Source organism: Carassius carassius, chromosome 29, assembly GCF_963082965.1.
Source record: "Carassius carassius chromosome 29, fCarCar2.1, whole genome shotgun sequence".
NCBI lineage: Eukaryota > Metazoa > Chordata > Actinopteri > Cypriniformes > Cyprinidae > Carassius > Carassius carassius.
In genome coordinates this window covers 28,893,099-28,908,830 of record NC_081783.1, presented here as the reverse complement: position 1 = coordinate 28,908,830, position 15,732 = coordinate 28,893,099, and the positions used below count along the sequence as shown (strand labels likewise).

The following is a 15,732-nucleotide window of genomic DNA, read 5'->3' as shown; positions in this document are numbered from 1 at the left end:
AAAAACGTCTGAGTGCTGCCCTCTTCAGGTTGAACGGTGGCTACTGCAGTTGATTTTTCCTATTGGATGTTGCGGTGGCAAGTGACGTAAGCAGTTTCCAGCTCAATCAATCCGTCACTGCGGGTCTCAGGATCACGCCGCACTCGCTCAGCCCCGCCCTAGGTTCGTCCCCTCTATCTCCGCTGTGATCTGCCCACTTTTCAGCATTTTTCAAATATTGTCAGTGGGTGGAGTCAGGCTCTGAGCAGGGGTCTGGGCTTGGTGACATCATGTATCGTGACCACAACGGACACATTGCACTGGCCAGCCGCCAGGCTGTATGCTTTCCTCCGATCAAGATAATACAGCTGGTGTTATGCAGGATAAGGGAGGAAAAGGTGATAAGCTGACACTTATCGCCCCGAACTGGCCGAACCAGCCTTGATTCCCAGACCGGACAAAGCTGGTGGTGCCTCCTAGGCACCATCAGGAAAGACCTACTGTCTCAAGCGAGCGGCTTGACGTGGCACCCCAACCTGGAGTTATGGAGCCTTAATGTGTGGCTGCTTCAGGGATATCAGAGGAGCTGACCACCCTGCATTCTCGTGTGCTTGACATGCTCTCTGAGGCACGAGTGCCCTCCATGAAACATTGTATGCTCTACAATGGGGAGTGCTTGTGTTCATGTCGACCCAGCTGCTTGCTCTGTGTCAGATGTACTGCATTTTCTACAGTACAGGCTGGATAGTGGATGTCTACCATCAGCACTAAAAAAGTCTATGTGGCTGCTTTTACATTGTTTTGTTCCATGCTGGGCGGGCAATCGATCGGTAGGCACACCCTGGTGGTGAGTTTACCCGTAACCTCATAACCTTAGTTCCCTTAGAGCGGGAACGAGACATCACAGAGGTCGCTGTGTTCACTGCTCAACCAGCTAAGTGGCATTCATGATCAGATTCTGACGTGATTTTCGCGTGCACAACATTTTATTCTGCCTCTCGAGCAGAAGTATTTATATAGGAGTATTTGCATGCGATTTGCATACTTCTCGAAAATTGGCCAGTCATCAATCATCATTTGCCAGACTGTCATGAGCAAATATGACTTCAGTAAAGGTTGGAAGGGAAGGAGAAGTCCCCATAAATGGAGAAATGTCTCCGTGATGTCTTGTTCCAGCTCTCAGGGAACCGAGGTTACAATAGCAACTGGAGACGTTTTCTACTGGGATGTTGTGGCAGCTCTCAGAGATTGTGCACAAACTTAAGAAAGAATAGTATAGTAGATATAGCAATACTGCTAAATCACTAGGTAGCATTATACAACGCTCCAAACAAAGCCATGAACCAACGATTACTTTGCACCTAATATTATTAAGCTGTATCAATTTGGAGAATCCAGCTGACAGAATGAAAAGACTGACTGGAAGAGCAGTCAAAAGAAATACAATGCAGCAAGGAATCAAGGCACTTTTAATGGCAGAAATCATCACCTGAGGCAGGACAGCAGCAAACACCCCACATTTAGGACACTTCCATTCACCTGAGCTTTCCTTCCATTTCCTACTGAACCTCATACTCATACCTCAGAAGCTACACCAGCTTTGATTTGACTTTGGACACTTGATATGCACATTTATGAGGTAGAATTAAAAACACCTTGCTTGCTTTTGTTCATCTTCCAAATCCATGCATTTTACTGAACCAAATTCAATATAAAACTGATGAGCTACAAAACAATTTGCAAGTGATGCCATACAGTGTATCCGCTTCAGTTTATCCTCCGTCTTCACACGTAACCCACACCTTTCCTTGCACTAGACCAGTGGTTCTCAAACCTGTCCTGGAGTATCCCAAGCCCTGCACATTTTGTATGTTTCCCTCATCTATTACACTCGACTCAACTCATAAGCTCATTAGTGGATACTGCCAGACCAGAAGTGGGTGTGTCAGATAGAGGAAGACATGCAAAATGTGCAGTGCTGGGGATACTTAATGGAGAGGTTTGAAAACCACTGCACTAGACCACTCAGGGAGAGAAATCCAACAAACTAACATGTTCATTAAAAACTTCAAAATGTAATCTATAATATATAAAAGAAAACGAGCAAAAAGGCACATACAGGCTCAAGCAGAACTTTACCAAATCAATCTCTCATTTTAAACATTTAGGCACTTTGTGCATTAATATTTGCCACGGTTCCTCCGAGGGTCTTCGTTTAACCAAACAGGAAGCTGCACAAAAAGAAAAGGCAATGTCAGTATAACCATCATATGTATATGAATAAATCCTTAAATTAACATTCATAAATGTACACACACACACACACACACACACACACGTTTGTTTTTGTGAAAAGTGTGTTCATCCCATAGGCGTAATGGTTTTTATACTGTACAAACTGTATATTCTATGGCCCTACACCAACCCTAACCCTCACAGGAAACTCTGTGCATTTTTACTTTCTCAAAAAAACCTCATTCTGTATGATTTATAAGAGTTTTGAAAAATGGGGACATGGGTTATGTCCTCATAAGTCACCCTCTCCTTGTAATACCTGTGTCATACCCATGTCATTATACAGAGTTGTGTCTTGATATGTCACAAAAACAAGAGCGCGCGCACACACACACACACACACACACACACAGAGAGCCATTCAAATGTTTATGATTTTGTTAAGATTTGTAATGTTTTTTTAAAGATGTTTCTTATGCTAATTCTGGCTGCTTTTATTTGAACAAAAACATATTTGTGAAATATAACTGCAATTTAAAATCATGACTTCAGTGTCACGCGATCCTTCGGAAATCATTCTTAATAAGCTTAAAAGCAAATACCAAGAGATTCTCAAATTAATTTTACTCATTATATAATATGTACTTTGCATAAAAATGCATTACAGAAACATTTTCATTAGGGCTCTCGGACTTTTTGACCTTTGCATTAATATTTCCGTCCATTTATTAGACAGCTGTCTAATGATCTCACCTGTAAGGATATCCATGATATTTGGCCCTAAAGATGGAGAGCAGCCAACTGAAGAAGAGCACCACCAGCACGATTCCTGCTACACACATGACTGCAGAGAAACAAGACACAATCAAACCTGTTCTGATCTCTCAAGCGTTCATAAAGAGCACAGGCTGATGACAGCATACTTTTCCTCTTCCCGATGTCCAGGTCAGAGGTCGCGGCTTCGTGAAGCAGCACCATTCCCAAAGTTACCGCAGCATCTGAAGTAGAGCTCAGGAACACATGAACTACACATAAAACCACAGCCAATCACAACAGATCCATGGGTTCATATACAGTAGTGAACAGGACTACAACTTTTTTGTTGTTTTAAGAGAAATGAATACTTTTATTCAGCATGTAACTGCAATCATGCAGTGCAACTGATCTGAGTGCAACGAAGGATACTGAAGAGAAGAACAATGTGAGTCTCTGCCACAAACTGAGCCTGACTGCTGCCGTGGATGTAATTCTGCAATCAGAAAACACATGTTTCTGTGGGCTGAACAAATGAAACTTAAAATCTCATTTTCAGTGCAGCAATCAATCAAAACAGTGGCCGTTTATTGACAAGCCTTAAAGGAGACAAAACACCAAAACCGAGCATTTTTCTGAATGAGAGTGGAAAATGTGCAGATGTTTGACCGTAAAAAACATTAACATTCCTGGTTTAACTCGAGGAACATGAAAAGAAGCATGCCATACACGTTTACAGACCTTAAGAAACTGAAGAGTTTTGTGGCTTGTAGGATTACGGATGTTAGTGTCATGCAAGTTCACAAATTAAACTTTCATAAAACAAAACACATTTAAGATTTACAGTCTTTCTTTTCCAGGAAACTGGACAAAAAATAGATGAATCATTTTTTTTTGTCCAATCAGATGCTCTCTAGAATGATGAAAGAAAAGTCTCAAACATTTCTCAATATGAAATCCATCAGCACTGGGGCTGTGCAAATACTCCAATGTCTCGTCAGTGAAGCCGGTTCTGTGATTAGTAGTAAATCTCCACCACCTGTATTTACTACACAGAGTCAAGCTATGTAATATTGCGAAAAATAATTGCCTGTCAAAATTGGCTCAAAAAGTAGCCCCATGTATCATTAGCCTTTGGGGCTAACTCACCACTTGGCCAGTGTTTGGGTTCTTGTGAGCGTATGGAGGTCCTCTGATGTGGTTCCACATTTGACCCGAAGTCATGATCAAAACAAAACTCTAGATCGAGAGAGACAGAGAGAGAAAGGTGTTGATGTTAACTAGATCTTTTCTGAAGAAATGCCTGCCCATGCTATCTTCTCTATGTTAGTAAGGAGTTGTTATGCAGAGAGAACGAGAATGGTTGTGAATGCACTGCTATGGATTTGTTCATTTGTTATTAAGGTAGGTGCAAATAAGGAACAATGATCAAGCACCCTAGAAATGAATTGGTTTTCTATTGTATTGTCTTTTTCATCTGGCCAAATATTCCATTTCCATTCTGTTATTTAATTAGAGTAATTTCCATTTTATTACAATATGCTAAATATTTTTTGCAACATGTCTGTCAGTTTAAATGCATGCCAGCTTCATAATCAAAACCATTCTGGAGTTATTATTTACAAAGCTAAATTTGTCCTCGCTTGATTTAAAACTGGTAACACTTTATTTTGATGAGCAGTTCTCACAATTAACTAGTTATTTATTTATAAGCATGCATATTACTAGCTTATTGGCTGTTTATTAGTACATATACAGCACATACTAATGCATTATTTTGCAGTAGATCGCTTAATCCACCCCAAACCTAAACTTAACAACTACCTTAACAACTATTAATAATAGGGCTGTGCAATTAATCGCATGCGATTGTCATTCGCATCTATTCGGTAAAGAACTGGCTTTCCTGACGAGATGCGAATCACAATCGCTTGCCATTAATTGCACAGTCCTAATTAATAAGCAGCAAATTAAGAGTTTATGGCAATACAAGTTATTGTTTAAAAGTACGAATATGTCCCAAATTAAAATTCGGCCTTTAAACCTTTACAAGGGCGTCAACAGAAGAAGGAACTCATGTTTGCGTTATAAAACACAGGTGCCCACCAGTGCAGAGAAAGCCCAGACGTTCTTGTTGAACAGGAACTCCAGGTTGTTGCGTCGTAAGTAAGCCAGACTGCCGATGAAGGCCAGCAGCAGACCCAGCAGCAGCGGCCCGGCGTAGTTCGGAGGCCTGATGACCCGGATCTGGAGGACACACGACAGACAGACAGCATGTTAAAGACTGGTGTGAGCCTTCAGCTCAGATCCTCAATGCGTCTGCACTGGTCTCACATGAACATCTGTCCGGTCGGCCACCCATCGAGCCAGCTGTTCGGCCGCAAAGCCTCGCACCTGCAGCTCGTATGTGTCCGCTGTCTTCGGTTTGCCTTTGGCCGGGAAGTTGATGAACGTCGGAGCCGAGTTCATGTTGAGCTGAAGAGGACATGCGCAGAATGAAATTACTGGACTTAATAATGTAATAACTTGCTTTGCTTATGAAACAACTTGATATTACATAATCATTGCAGACTATTGAATATTTTTCTCAGCTCCTTTCAGATCTGCATATGAGTGTTGGGGAAAGTTACGTTTAAAAGTCATGCATTACAATATTGCGTTACTCCCAAAGAAAAGTAACGAATTGCATTACTTTGTTACTTTTTATATTCCACATCTGGGCCGTGCTTGCTTGTTCGTTTTAATATTTAAAAAAAGCTATTTTTTTCTGCAAATGTTATATTTTTCTTTTACATAAAAAGTTGATTATAATGTTTTACTTTGAATTATAAATCACATTATGGAAATAAAAAGGGTTGCAAATAATGCTTCATGTTTTAATTTGTACATAAAACAACATTTGCAACCCTTTTTGGAGCCGAGTACAAAGGGAAAATATATTTCAGTAGTTACCATCTGAAAAACATCTGAGCCTTCATCAAAGTCCACCATTGCAAAGAAGATCCTGTTAGTAAACGCACTCGAATAACGCCAAGAGTTCGCAAGGATCTGGTACTCTTCATCTGCCTGTCTGCAAACAAAAGTAAAAGACACAAAATGACTTTTTCCACATAAAATGTGTGTTTTATATCCCAGCGCTGATGAAAAGTCAAGTATATTTAACACAATTGATTCAGTGCAGAAATGATGACTAATTTTGGTTCCCCAAACACTCTCCTCATCCGCCTTTGACAGAATTAAACTGAATTCCATCCCGAAGTTACTCCTTGAGTCAATGTCTCGGTCTCAAAAGCCCGATTTTATGTACAGTTAAAGTCTTGTAGGCTTAAAGCAGATTATCCCGATTATCGTACAGTGTCATTTCTGGTTTGTAAAGTGTGTTTGCGATCTTACAGTCGATACTTGACCTCTACACCACGTCTGTCCTGTGCAAATCCAACATTTTGTCTAAGTTCTATGTGTTTATTTATTCACTCTTTAACGCCATTCCAGCATCAAGGCAACAATTAACAAAAGGTTTTAAAAGACTTTGTAGATTAGACAAAAACATTCTGGTGAAACATTTTTAAATAAACCAGTCAGACACACCTCTAGATAAAACCGTTGTCTATTTACATTAATAACAGTACATGCTAAAAAAAATATGTTTCACGGTCATTTTAGTTCACCAAGGATGGTGTTTACTAGGTTTGGTTAATAACAAGCGTGCGTTGAGTTCCAGTGAGCGTGTTCTCGGGTCTCTCACTTGCAGACTGCACACTGTCTCTGCGGCTGCAGCGCGGTGAACATGATGATGACCGAGTAGTTTCGTGGAGGGGCTCGGACCAGCCTCCTGAACTTCTCTCCGTTCAGCCGGATCACTGCACGCATACTGGTCCACTCCATCATCTGACTGACCTTCTCTGACAGCAGGGTCTGCACACACACACACACACACACACACACACACACACACACACACAGATCATCATTCAAAGACACTACAGCACATGTATCACTGATTCAGTCCCTATGCACCAACCTCACGTCTTTCTTTATATTTGTATGCACACTAACAAGAAAACGGTTAATTAAGTCAGTAATTAATACAGGAGCAGTGAGGTCAGCTCTAGCTTAGTTTGCATACAGTGTGTCAGCTCAGAATACACTGAGAAAAACCCAAATCAATTATTCAATTTAAGTGATTTCGGATCATGCTGCACAACTCCTTGTTCAAGCTCTTGTTCTGTCCAGGCTGGAGTATTGCAATGCTCTCTTGGCAGGTCTTCCAGTCAGTTCTATCGAACCTTTACAATTAATCCAGAACGCGGCAGCAAGATTATTTTTAATGAGCTGAAAAGAATACACGTCACACCTCTGTTTATCAGTTTGCACTGGCTTCCAATAGCTGCTCGCATAAAATTCAAGACATTGATGTTTGCCTACAAAACTACCACTGGCTCTGCACCCATTTACCTAAATTTGTTACTTCAGACTTATGTGCCCTCTAGAAGCTTGCGTTCTGCAAGTGAATGTCGCTTGATTGTGCCATCCCAAAGAAGCACAAAGTCACTTCTACTGACTTTTAAATTAAATGTTCCCTCCTGGTGGAATGACCTCCCCAACTCAATCTGAGCAGCTGAGTCCTTAGCCATCTTCAAGAATCGGCTTAAAACACATCTCTTCCATCAAAATTTGACCCTTTAACTTTAACACTCACTATTCTAATTCTATTCTTTAAAAAATCTAACTACCTTTCTAATCTTTTTATATTCTATTTTCTTTTCATTTATTGTGTAATTGTGTGTGTGTGTGTGTGTGTGTGTGTGTGTGTTAAGACCTCTAACACTAGCTTGCTCTATTCTGTTTTTATATTTTATCGGTTTTCTTTTTATTTATTATATTATTTACTACGTGTACTGTGTTAACCTAACTGAGACTTGTTATAGCACTTATATATCATTGCTCTTTTTTGTTGTTTTTGATTGCTTCCATTGTCCTCATTTGTAAGTCGCTTTATATAAAGCGTCTGCTAAATGAATAAATGTAAATGTAACCAAATGTAAGTGATTTATAGATGGAACACAATGTTTTAAACATGCAAAAAAAATAAAAAAAAGAATACGTAATTTAACTGTTATTCCCTTGTGGTTGTTAGAGAAGCTGTAAAATGATTTGAGCAACCAGTGAACTCTGTGTATATGATGCCGGAAAACAATTCAAATCCACTGACCTCTTTCTTTTTCTGTCCATCTGATGGCGTGCCGTAGAAACTAACAGCGAGGAAAGCTATTATTAAAAGTTTGTAATACATGTCTTAAGCAGCCGCTGCGCCCACGACAGAATGAACTCCTGTCCGCTTCCTATTGGTGGTGCGATGCGATACGGAAGAGAACGTGTCCGCGGAACAATTCAAAAATAAAAGTCTCAAGCGATAAAACAAAAGCTGTTCGTAATTTCAAAATAAAAGCCCCATGCTGCCACTAACTGTATTATATATATATATATAAATGACACATAGTCAAACAGTTTAATCCTCAAATTTGTCTTTCTTTTTGAGGAAGAGTGTTGTTTAATCAAGCTCATCCATTCAGCTTTCACATGTAATTTCTTTGTTTTTGTTTTTCAAAAAAAGTGACCTTTATGACTGGTTTCGTGATCCAGGGTCACAAATGTATTTTATTTATTTGTGAACTCTTCTCCCTTTAAGATGATTATGTCTTTTCCTGCTGGGTGCGCATAACGATTCACCATGTTTAATGTTTTATTAAATATGATAATAATTTATATACAGTTAATGCTCGCGGATACAACTCTGTCTGTACAAACAACAGACACAACGGAAAAACGGAAATATGAAAACAAAGCACATCGTCATTTCAGAATTTATTAAAACAATTTGGGGGGGGGGGGGGTCAGTAGTTTAACAATTAATGACATGGAGACGTTAAATGAATTGGAAATGAAATTAAATGAAAAGACTTATTACATTAAATAAAAAAAAACTCCTGCATCCCGACCGATCCCGACATGCACTGACGCGCGTGTGCGCGCGAGCGTGTGTGCTAAACATCCGGTGAGTGAATGCGCGCGAGGAGGAAGATGGCGACGCTGATCCTCCCGTCTGACTGGATAAAAAACTGGGACAAATCCGGCAAAAATGAGTTGTGAGTAAGAGTTTGGTAATCAGATGGCAAGTGGAGATGAAAATAAAGATATATCTCTTTTATTTGGGCGGTATCACCGCGGGTGATCGTTCTCCATATTGTGAATGTCCTCAGCTAACGTTAGTGCGCGTTAAAGACTCGTTACTCAAAGTTCAATAAAATAACCAACTCATCTACATATATCACTAACCATATAAAGAATAAAAAGTCTGTAGTTTCTGTTCATGGATGTGTAAGACACTTTATCCGGTACTTAGGTAGTTTTCATGAATATAATGTCAGTGTGCTAATAGTTAGCAATGTTAGCATTAGCATGTGTCTACTTATGTGTGTGTTACATAGTGTTTCATGTGTGTTTCATGCTGATAAATGTGATCTGATACACCCTGAGCAGAACTGGAGTCAGTATTATGGGGTGTTAGGAGGTTGTGTGTAGTGTAAAGTGTAACGTTAGATGTAACGTCAGTTGTGCTAAAGAGTCAGATTTCATGAGATCTCGCTGGAGTCTGAAACGAACTGATCTGCCCTTTCGTTCAGAAAAAATCCATAGAGCTGTCACGTGCAGGTCTGTCTTGTTAGACAGCTTACTAGAGTTTGAGCACCGCCTGATTGATATTCACATGCAGGTAGTTTGACTTTGACCCATGCAGGTTTTCGTGAGACTGATGAGATGTTTGCAGGCTATTCAGCTGATAATGAAGTGTTAATAATAACCTGTGTCATAAGGAGTGTGTTAAAGTTGTTCAGCATCATCATACCGAGGTGATTGTGGTGCTGGATTAGACAAACAAACAAGCTTTAAATGTGTAGTGAGTAAGTAATAAGCTATACATTTTTGATCTGTTATGCCTAAAAACTATTAGACCTCATTCACTGTTAATCCAATGCAAATCAAACTTTACTTTTTTTGATTATGTGCTGTTTGGCTTTTCTGTTTCCAGTTTCCAGTTTTTCCAGGACCTTGCAGGGAAACCCAGCAGTCCCGAGGTTGCTAAAGGTGAGCTCACGTCGTCACTTTTAATCTTTCGGGGCTTGTGATGGTGGGAATTTGATTACCACCGTGGTGGTTGTAGATAGGGATGCACCGAAATGACAATTCTTGGCTGAAACAGAAAATGCCTTTTTAATGATCTCAATTTTAATGTGACTGAAAAAAAAAACTCAACATACTCTTTACTGAAAGAAACACACTATAATTGGACAGAATTTATATTAACATTAGTAACAATAGGTTTATTAATAACAATAAGGTTCATTAGTTAAATACTTTAGTTAACATGAATGAATAAACAAAAGTTAATGTTAAATCTACAGTTGTGTGCATTCAGAATTAACATGAACTAACTGTATTTTCATTGACTAACATTAGGAAAGATGAATAAATACTGTAATAAATGTATTGCTCATGGTAGTTAATAAACTACATTAACTAGTCTATTGTGTTAGTTATAAGTGTTACCTAAATATTAAATAGCAATATATTAAGTTTATGCTGAAAACCAAAAATGCCATTTTCGGCTGCCAAACATTGAGTGCATCCCTAGTTTTGTACATGAATGCTATTTGTGCAGATTGTCATTTATAATGAATTTAAAAGTACATTAAGATGTAAACAACATCCTTGTTCATGTAAACCATAGAAATGACAGGAAATCACAGAAGTAAGCCAAGTTTAATTATATTTCCCAACAGTGCTGCATGTTTGTTCACCATGTGTTGAGAGGACTGTGCACTCAAGCAGGACAGAGTCTGTCCGTCCTGTCGAATATTTTCATCTCTTCTCGTGATAATCCAAAGCAACTGACACTGGTTGTAAAGGGTCAGAAGAGAAACTTTTTAATATTCCACATGAGCAATATTTACAACATTTACGTTTGTATTTTTTGTGTTAGCAATAAATGCTAACTGTTCTGTAAATACTGTACTGCTCATAAGATTGGCCTTGTATTCACGATATTAGTATTATCAAAAGAGGGTTTTAGTTAACTTAGTTTAGGTCTTTCATTAATTCATGCAAGATAAAAAAAAATATATATATATTTGTCTTTTTTTTTTTCTTGTAGACGAACAATTTCAGCCCTAATAAATAGCATGTATTGTATTCTGTATGAAGGTTTTAATAATTCAGCGATGAAGGATGGTTAAATTATTTTCAAGTGTCGGCTAGAGATGTTTCAGCTCAGTGTGTTCAGCTTGTAACATCTCTACCTCGACACTTTGACCTCGGTTCACACTAGGGATGTTGCGGTGACGGATTTTTTCCACCGGTTAATCGACGTGTAAAAAAAACGGTAATCCCGGTGTCACCGGGGTTGCGTGTCGGGGAATTCGGGAGGCCGAAAATGCAGTCGTGCAGACGTGCACACGTCTCAATTTACTTTCACTTTAATTAGCGGCAATTCAGTAGCATTTGTTTGAATTAATCATGGGTTAATTTATTTTATTCTTAATAAAAATACACAAAACAATAAGACACTCGCTTGTATTACACACATCTTTATTGCAAAATGAATAATAACTTAACACACCATGCAAAAACTAAACGAAAGCACTTATGAAACACCTTTAAAGTGCATTTATTAACAAAACGAACCACTGCACACATCGTGCAAGTATCAAACAAGACTCGTTAAATAATTATAAATATTCGTTAAATAAAGTGCCTGCCTTTTTCAGCAAAAAAACAAAAAAAAAAACACTGCACAACCATCGAATATGAAACGAACGAACATCAAAAACTTCGTTAAATAAGGTAGCCTACCCGAATAATCACTGGACACTTAAGTGCAAAAAAAAAACTAATATAAAAATTAAACTCACGTTAAGCTGTTAAAAAAAGCATACACCGTACAAAAAAAATTATAAATATGCTAAATGAGAAACAATAAACGAAAAACCTTCATTTTAAATTGCAACAGTTCGCTTTGAAACCAGATCTTCTGCCATCCTTTGCCAGTTAGCTCGCCTCAATCTCCTCAAATGATAAATGAAATCGGACACCTGCTGCTTTACTGCGGCGCTCATTCCGCTTACGCTAAATTACGAAAGCACGTAGTCAATAACTGAATTAAGTGCTTTATCGCTATAGGCTAAAACTTCAACACGATGGGGACGGTGCCGGTGGTCAAGTGCTATGACCGGTAGGTGGGTTAAACACCGTGTATCACCGGAAACACCGACTATCGCAACAAGCCTAGTTCACACGTTTGTGGTGACAGCCAGAGTGAAGAGATCTGTCACTGCGTACTTGAGTCTAAACTGCTCAACTAATAACTGGATGCATATCAATAATAGCACTTATGCAGGGAACTACACCGCGAACAAACTGGTTGCATATGCGACCTTTTGAAATGACATTGCGACCCTAATTTTTTTGAGGTCACAAATGTATCACTGATTATTTTTGTACCTACCTTATGTTTTAGGCAATATGCCATGATTTACTATGAGCATTTTTAAAACAGAAATGTGTATTTTAAGAATACGTTTTATAACGTGCTCTGAGCATTCAACACATCGAGTTGTCTTCAGCCCCGCGATGTGGGAAAGCTGAACCGAGCAGCTGGTGACTTGCGCTGTGTTCGGCCCAGCCCAGCTCTCCTTCAGGACGTTCACGTCCTCCTGCACCTGAACGAACAAATACACATCACACTTTAAATAAACAGTTAAAAAGAACGTAAAGCGAAAGAGCTCAATTCAGCAGTGCGGTGTTCTGGTGTTCAGGACGCACGCAGAGACGTGTCTCAAAGTCTTCTTGCTTTTGTACCGACAAATACATACGAAATATGTCAAAATACCCGTCTTGGAAAGTGTGTTCGAAAAGTCTGTGTAAAGAGTTGAGAAAGAAATGGGATGTGTATCATTATAATGGATGCACTGTCTCTTAAAGAGACGGTGCCTAATTTACTAGCTCTGCTGTCAGTGTCTTTACTGTAGGAAAATGAAAGTAAATCACTCACTGCTCTTGACTGAATTACTTTGTAGTTTTAACAAGAATTTATCCAAAGTCAAACCAAAAATCAGATATAATTGATTATATAGTTTTACTGATGGGTGCCGGACACTAGTTCATTTATGTGAGTATAGCAAAATACAGTGATCTGTGAAATATTATACCCAAAAATTCTTCATGCTGTAGAGCACCAGTGAAATTGATACAAAAATAAATAAATTAGGGACCTGACCATGTTTTGCTTAAGTGTTTCTTTCTTTAATTGCTAATGCAACCTTTTCACACCACAGACTGAACCAAATTCAGCATTGCTTGCTTGGGAACTGTTCAACAAAGTATTGATAGTTGTGTGAATATTGTCATACTGACAGCTGTCTGAAGCTTTGGTTGATTCCATTATCTTTCTATCAAAGTTATCTGACATTATCAAGAGGTATTAGTTCTGTCATATTTTATTACCAATTTCTAAACTGCAGCAAATAAACTGTGATAATGTGAGAAATGTGTCTGAATACAGTTTGGTTTGACTGTGTATGTTATTTTACAGTGAAGACTATGCAGCGCTATTTTAAATTAGTTTCTGGACACCTACGAATAAATGGATCGAACATACAGTAAATATTAAACCATTTCAGACAGGACCCCCTGTAGGACCTGCACCAGGGCCCCTCTCACCCCCGCTGCGGCCCTGGGTTAAGAGACCCCTGCACTGAGTGTACTGGAAGAAATAAAACAAGAAGACATGTGGTTTAAAAGATGGCAAGTCAAATAAAAAGCACATCTGTATGCAATACAGTTTCATTATTATCTAGAGCGGCTTACTATAAAAGATTTGTGCGACCAAATCATGTTTTGCGCAAGGAACTGAGAAAGTTCGTCGCGCAAGTGCCACCAGTGGAAAAGGTTCGTGTAGTTCCCTGTTATATGAGCTGAAATGTGTATATTTGAGGCGCACACATTCCATTTGTGGATAATACTAGTTGAATTATGGTGAACATGGAGATTATTATCATATACAAAAGTCTTTTGGGGTTTGTATGGTTTATTTATTGACAGTCTTATTAGATTTTGTCACTTGTTTCCTGCCATGATTGATAATTTCACTGTAGCTGGCATAGCCCTAATTTATAAACCGTTAACCAATCACATTTTCATACCACGCTGTGTGTGTGTGTGTGTGTTGTAGATCTGCAGACAGGCCTGTATGAGCTCTGTGGGAATGTTATCCAGGGCAGTCTGAAGGTGGATGTGGCCGCCAGTGTCCTGACTGATGTAATGGTGAGTGTTGACCCGTCTCATAATGCTCTGAGACCGCTAGGAGCGACATGTGATGTGAGGTGTTTACTCCTCTTAATAGTTGATACAAATACTCCACGCTAAAATGAATACTGTCATCGTTTACTTGCTATCATACTTCACATTAATCCTGTGTGATTCACTAAACTGTAAACACATTCTGGACGCTTTTCAGTGTGATAAAGTGAATGTGGATGGAGACGCTCAAGCTCCAAAATCATAAAGTATTATTAATCTAGTCAAACAAACCCCAAGCTGCTCTTTGAGGGAACATTCGTTTTAGTGAATTCATGGAGGAATGACTCTTTACTGCAAACCAGAAATCCTTGGACCACGATGACCCTGACCTAGACACAGCTTCTCATTAGTGATCAGAACTAACCCCTGGCATCTCCTCTGATTCACCTAACACATGATTTAAACAGAGACGCACCAAAAACAAGTCCGATTATTGACTCCGACTCTGACTGCTTGAGTCAGAGTAACACGAGTGCTTCTGAAAGCTGACTGGATGGGGCAGAAGTCACACACTAATGTAAACGGCACATTCCCGTGCGAACACCTTGTGAAGTTCTGCTAGGACACCCTCAGAAAGTCTGTGAAGTTTACAGTCCCGCGTGTATCTCAGTACTTTCGAATCAGACGCTACGCGTGCTCTCTGTCAGCAGGAGCGAGGTTTGATCTGTGCAGCGTGGACACAGATTGCTCTGACATCTCATCCAGCCAGATGAAACTAGCTTTCTAAACACAGCTGAAGTGTACCAGTGATTGATCACCAGCTTCTGCTTCTGTGTACTGTCCACCGTCCTCCAGTGAACTGGAAAAGAGACCATCAAATTCGGTGAAATTGAAATGCTGGAGAAGTTTGTGCAATGTGCCATTAAAAGCAATTGTGTTTGTCTTTCAGGATCTGCGGGACGATATGGCTTCTATTTTAGCTGATGTGTTGTGTATATTAGGTAAGCCCTGCTGTATGCTGACACATGCTCATGCTCACGCTGATGAAGGGAAGTGTGCCAGACGCTGTCGTCTCATTTGCTCTGGTGAAGGAGAGCCTGATGTGTTACCTGCATGAGTGAACGTGCAGTCGTGTGTTCACGTAGACAGATGTCTGCTGCTGAATTTAGTCTTCCTGAACTCATTCTAATGAAGCTCTCGTCTAATTCCCTGCTCTTCATTTCTCAGACACAGTGTGATTGATTTAAATGTTCATGTTCAGATAGCACAGCTCTCGAAACCTACAGAAAACATGAGTTTGTTACCGATAAATGAATTGTGAGGACCAGATGAAATGAGGATAATCAATTCATCGTTGGTTTAGAAATTGTTTTACTTTTACAAACTCTTTGCATTATGAAAACTTCTTTTAAA

General features: G+C 39.3%; 2 protein-coding genes across 5 annotated transcripts in view; one reads left to right on the top strand and one right to left on the bottom strand.

Moving 5' to 3' along the window:
• Positions 1-1,431: 1,431 nt before the first annotated feature.
• On the bottom strand, positions 1,432-8,335 carry LOC132110005 (magnesium transporter protein 1-like). The gene is made up of 10 exons (XM_059516536.1): positions 8,180-8,335; positions 6,713-6,882; positions 5,920-6,037; positions 5,302-5,442; positions 5,074-5,214; positions 4,117-4,206; positions 3,400-3,463; positions 3,138-3,212; positions 2,968-3,058; positions 1,432-2,210 (listed from the first exon to the last, which is right to left on the bottom strand). The coding sequence occupies exons 1-10, from the start codon at positions 8,258-8,260 to the stop codon at positions 2,195-2,197; spliced, it is 987 nt and encodes a 328-aa protein (XP_059372519.1). The 5' UTR covers positions 8,261-8,335; the 3' UTR covers positions 1,432-2,194.
• Positions 8,336-8,974: 639 nt separating this feature from the next.
• LOC132110004 (THO complex subunit 2-like) overlaps positions 8,975-15,732 on the top strand; it is a 71,390-nt gene continuing 64,632 nt past the window's right edge. For all 4 annotated transcript variants that reach the window (XM_059516533.1, XM_059516532.1, XM_059516531.1 and 1 more), the window contains exons 1-4: positions 8,975-9,113; positions 10,055-10,110; positions 14,252-14,343; positions 15,269-15,320. In XM_059516533.1, coding sequence (XP_059372516.1) covers positions 9,031-9,113; positions 10,055-10,110; positions 14,252-14,343; positions 15,269-15,320 — 283 coding nt within the window. In that variant the 5' untranslated portion in view covers positions 8,975-9,030. The remainder of the gene's footprint in view (positions 9,114-10,054; positions 10,111-14,251; positions 14,344-15,268; positions 15,321-15,732) is intronic.

What these genes read in the sequence shown, in the direction of transcription:
- LOC132110005 (XM_059516536.1), bottom strand. Translation starts at nt 8,260, where the DNA reads ATGTATTACAAACTTTTAATAATAGCTTTCCTCGCTGTTAGTTTCTAC. An exon ending in ACCCAAACACTGGCCAAGTG is followed by an intron (nt 3,464 to 4,116) that starts GTGAGTTAGCCC and finishes TTCTGATTGCAG; the next exon opens with AATTACATCCACGGCAGCAG. An exon ending in GGACATCGGGAAGAGGAAAA is followed by an intron (nt 3,059 to 3,137) that starts GTATGCTGTCAT and finishes GTTTCTCTGCAG; the next exon opens with TCATGTGTGTAGCAGGAATC.